General features: G+C 43.2%; 1 protein-coding gene across 1 annotated transcript; it reads right to left on the bottom strand.

Moving 5' to 3' along the window:
* Nucleotides 1–2,130: 2,130 nt before the first annotated feature.
* Nucleotides 2,131–3,447, bottom strand: LOC125232004. The gene has a single exon (XM_048137612.1). The coding sequence runs from the start codon at nucleotides 3,445–3,447 to the stop codon at nucleotides 2,131–2,133; it is 1,317 nt and encodes a 438-aa protein (XP_047993569.1).
* Nucleotides 3,448–3,729: the final 282 nt, after the last annotated feature.

The following is a 3,729-nucleotide window of genomic DNA, read 5'->3' as shown; positions in this document are numbered from 1 at the left end:
TTTCCTGTCTTTGGCTTTTCTCACTTTCTCCACTCTTATCCATCCGTCTTTCGCGTCGACTGTCTTTCTGACTTTCTCCAGTACGGCCTCACCAGTTTCCGTTTCATCGGTTGATGTGACTACAACCGAGTGCAGAGTGCTTCGTTGAGGGTGATTTGGACGCGTCGCTGTCACGCTGGCATATGTGGCCCCTTTCATGTTCTCCTTGTGCTCCTCTAGCGCTATCTTCAGTTCATCCATCTTTTTTATGTGTTCACTCTGTCTTCTTTCACTCTCTATCATTCTCCTTTCGTTTTCTTTCATATACTCTTCCATTTTGTTAAATCTTTCTCTCACATCCTTCTCTCTCGATTCTATTTCCAGCGTGGGATCCGGTTGTGCGGTTTTGTCTTCTGGCTCTGTTGGAGTCGCCGGCTTTGTCGCGTTGGTCCCTTTTCCTCTCTCTCTAGCCAGTTCTGCCTCCGCCTCCTTTACTAGTGCGTATAGTCGCTCTAGGGCTTGTTTTACTTCCACTTTAATTATTGTTTTGATATTGCCCGATTCCTTTAGACGCTCGTTTGCTTTGTCCAAATTGGCCTTGGCTTCTGAAAGTCTACTCACGTACTTTTTTGTCGGGACGGTGGAAGTTTCTGTCACCGGCGGCTTGGTCACTTTTGTTTTTGCCTTTTGTGTGATGCTTTGGGCTTTCTTAGTTTCCGGTGTAGTGATTTCCGCCGCCGGCGCCGAGGGGGCCTCTGGAGCTGGCTTCACCTTGTCGCCTGCTCCCGACGTCCCCGCGGACTCCGGACTTGGTGACATGCTGAACGTCTTACCCAATTCCCACTCCCCAATGCTTCGCCTTACTGATGGTCGTGTTTCAGATTTTTCCGGTTTTTTAGGCGAGGCATTGGGGACCGGGTTTTTCGCTGGTGTTCTGAGCATTGTGCTGTTGCTCATGGATGTCGAGGGGATAAGTTGGAGTTTTTACCTCTGTAAAGGGAGGTAAATTGTCTAGGTTATGGGTAGGTTTGTAAAAAGTAATAATAAAATAAAGCTAAAATTTTGAAAAAGTAGAGTCAGAGGTTTTTCTTAATATAGAGTCGCAGACTCTTTAATTCAGTCTTATTAACTAATATACTATCACTACAAGATTTCTGGCGGTTTTTCCCAGGTCGAAAATTTTTCGACTCTACGTAGAGCCGAAATGTCTGCTCTAGTGGATAGCTCTCCCCGAGCCCTTTGTGGATAGCTCTAGTGGATAGCTCTCCCCGAGCCCAGAGTCAATATTGAATCTGGTCGAGTATGTGTCAACCACCCTTTTTATTAGTTGTGACAGCAGCAGCGCTGCGCATAATTCCAGTCTTGCTAGGCTTATAACCTTTACAGGTGAAATTTTAGATTTAGCGCAAATTAAATTAATAACTCCTCTGTCGTTATTAGGCAAGCTGACATAGGCATAAACCACTCCACCATAAGCCTTTTCACTAGCATCTGAAAACCCGACGATAGTTAATGAACAGCTTTCAATAACACCTATATGTCTGGGAATGCTAATGTGAGATAACAGCGGTAGTTCGCTCTGGAACAGTTGCCATTGGCGTACAATATGATCAGGTGGCAATTCATCCCAATCGATTTTCAAAAGCCATAACTCCTTTATTAGAAGCTTAGCGTACACGATGACAGGAGCCACCAGGCCTAGAACATCAAATAGTCGAGCTACCGATGATAAAATGTTCCTTTTACTACACGGTCGGTCATCGGAACTAACCTGGAATTTGAATACGTCTTCACCAGGATACCAACGTAGACCCAAAATCTTCAACGTTGTATCATCGTCGAAGGTGACACTTTTCGACAAATGTAGCTCTGTTGGTATTTCTTTCAGAACAGCTTCAGAATTTGACGACCACTTTGCTAGTTGGAATCCACCCTTTAAGAATAAATCCAGCAGCTCTTTAGTCGCTTGTACAGCTTGGTGTTCATCAATAACTGAACTGGCTACATCATCCATATAAACATCACGAGATGCAATTTCTTTTGCGAGTGGGTATTTGTCGCCTTCATCATCTACTAACTGTTTGACAGTTCGCAGCGCTAGAAAGGGACTGCTGCGTAGGCCGAAAGCTACCCTATTATATTGAAATATTCTTATAGTTTCTTCAGGATTAAACCTATAAAGTATACGCTGATAAGGACGATCCTCCCCCGTACGTCAATACACAGATACATTTGACGTACATCAGACGTAATAGCTATAGCAAACAATCTTAGGTTTAGTAGAATGCAAAACAAGTCAGCTTGAAGACTTGGTCCTGCGTGAAGAATGTCATTTAATGATAAACCGCTTGTGGTCTGTGCACTAGCGTCCAGCACCACTCGAACCTTTGTAGTAGTTCTGTCATTTTTGACAATTGCGTGGTGGGGTATATAATAAGCAGCATTAGACTTATCATTTGGAACTTCAGATAAATATTTTTTATCAATGTGTTCACGAATAACTTCATCGTAAGCGGGTTTTAATTCTGGTACTGCGCGGAATTTTCTTTCAAGTGCCAAAAACCGGCGTTCGGCTGTCTTGTAAGTATCGCCTAAATTGCTTGGTTCCAATTTAAATGGGAGTGCTACTTCGTAACGTCCATCTTCTAAACGCTTGAGTGTATTGTTGAATATATCTTCAGCCTTTTTCTCGTCAGCATTATAAATCACTCCTCCATCTAAATCTTCAATTTCCCAGAATTTTTGCATTAGATTTCCCACATCAACTGAAGTAAAATATCCTGCTGCTGAGTAGGAAGTGTTTACTGCGGGAGCATCGCCTAATATGATGTACCCCAGTGTAGTTTCCAAGGCGTCAGGAAAACCAGGTTTGTTTTCAATCTTCTCTGACATTAACAATTTGGTGAATAACTTGACACCAAGAAGTACGTCAATTTCACCTGGAATCGCCCAGGAGTCATCTGCAAGATGTAAATTATCAAACAGATCAGTTGTAGATTGATCAATATGACAGGTAGGTAAATCAGGCGTGATCTCGTCTAAAACAAGCGCTTCGATAGTATATTGACGATTAGGATCATATCTTGACCTAAAGGTTAAGTTGACAGTTCCTCGAATGGGTTGCGTTATTGCTGTTCCACCTAATCCATTTATTGAAGTTACAGGGCTGCTGAGTACATGAAGACCCAAACTCTTGCAACACTTCAAGGTAACGTAATGTTTCTGAGATCCTGGATCCAGCAGACACCTCAAAACCTTGTCCTTGCCGTTACGTCCACTAGCGAGTACCTTAGCAGTAGCGAGAATCTCCGTCAAGGGTGATTTATTCTGTCCCGATGCTGAATGAGTGCATACAGAGGCACTGTTGTCCTTAACTGATGAACTTGTGCTAACTTCACTATCATCTTTAGATGAGGACTTGAACTCGTTTCTATTCAATGCGGGCTTTGAGTTATCGAAGTGCAACATGGTGTGATGTTTTCCCTTACATTTACGACAGGTTTTGTATGAGGAACATTTTGATGCAGTATGGTGCGTGTTTAGACAATTAGTGCACGCGTGATTTTCCTTAACGAAATTAAATTTTTCGTTAGGCGTGAGTTTCACGAAAGAGTTACAATTATAGAGTTGCGAGTGATCATTACTCTTGCACAAAGCACATGGGTTTTCGTCCTTATGCCCTTGCGTGCTAATATACGCCTGGGGCGTCCGAGGAAGTGGAGCTCGCACGCCGCTAGTGCTGGCAGCGGA

This window comes from Leguminivora glycinivorella, chromosome 12, assembly GCF_023078275.1.
Source record: "Leguminivora glycinivorella isolate SPB_JAAS2020 chromosome 12, LegGlyc_1.1, whole genome shotgun sequence".
Lineage (NCBI taxonomy): Eukaryota > Metazoa > Arthropoda > Insecta > Lepidoptera > Tortricidae > Leguminivora > Leguminivora glycinivorella.
This window is presented reverse-complemented; position numbering and strand designations above follow the sequence as displayed.

Bases quoted from the DNA above. Each gene is read 5' to 3' on its own strand.
- LOC125232004 (XM_048137612.1), bottom strand. From the start codon at position 3,447: ATGTTGCACTTCGATAACTCAAAGCCCGCATTGAATAGAAACGAGTTC.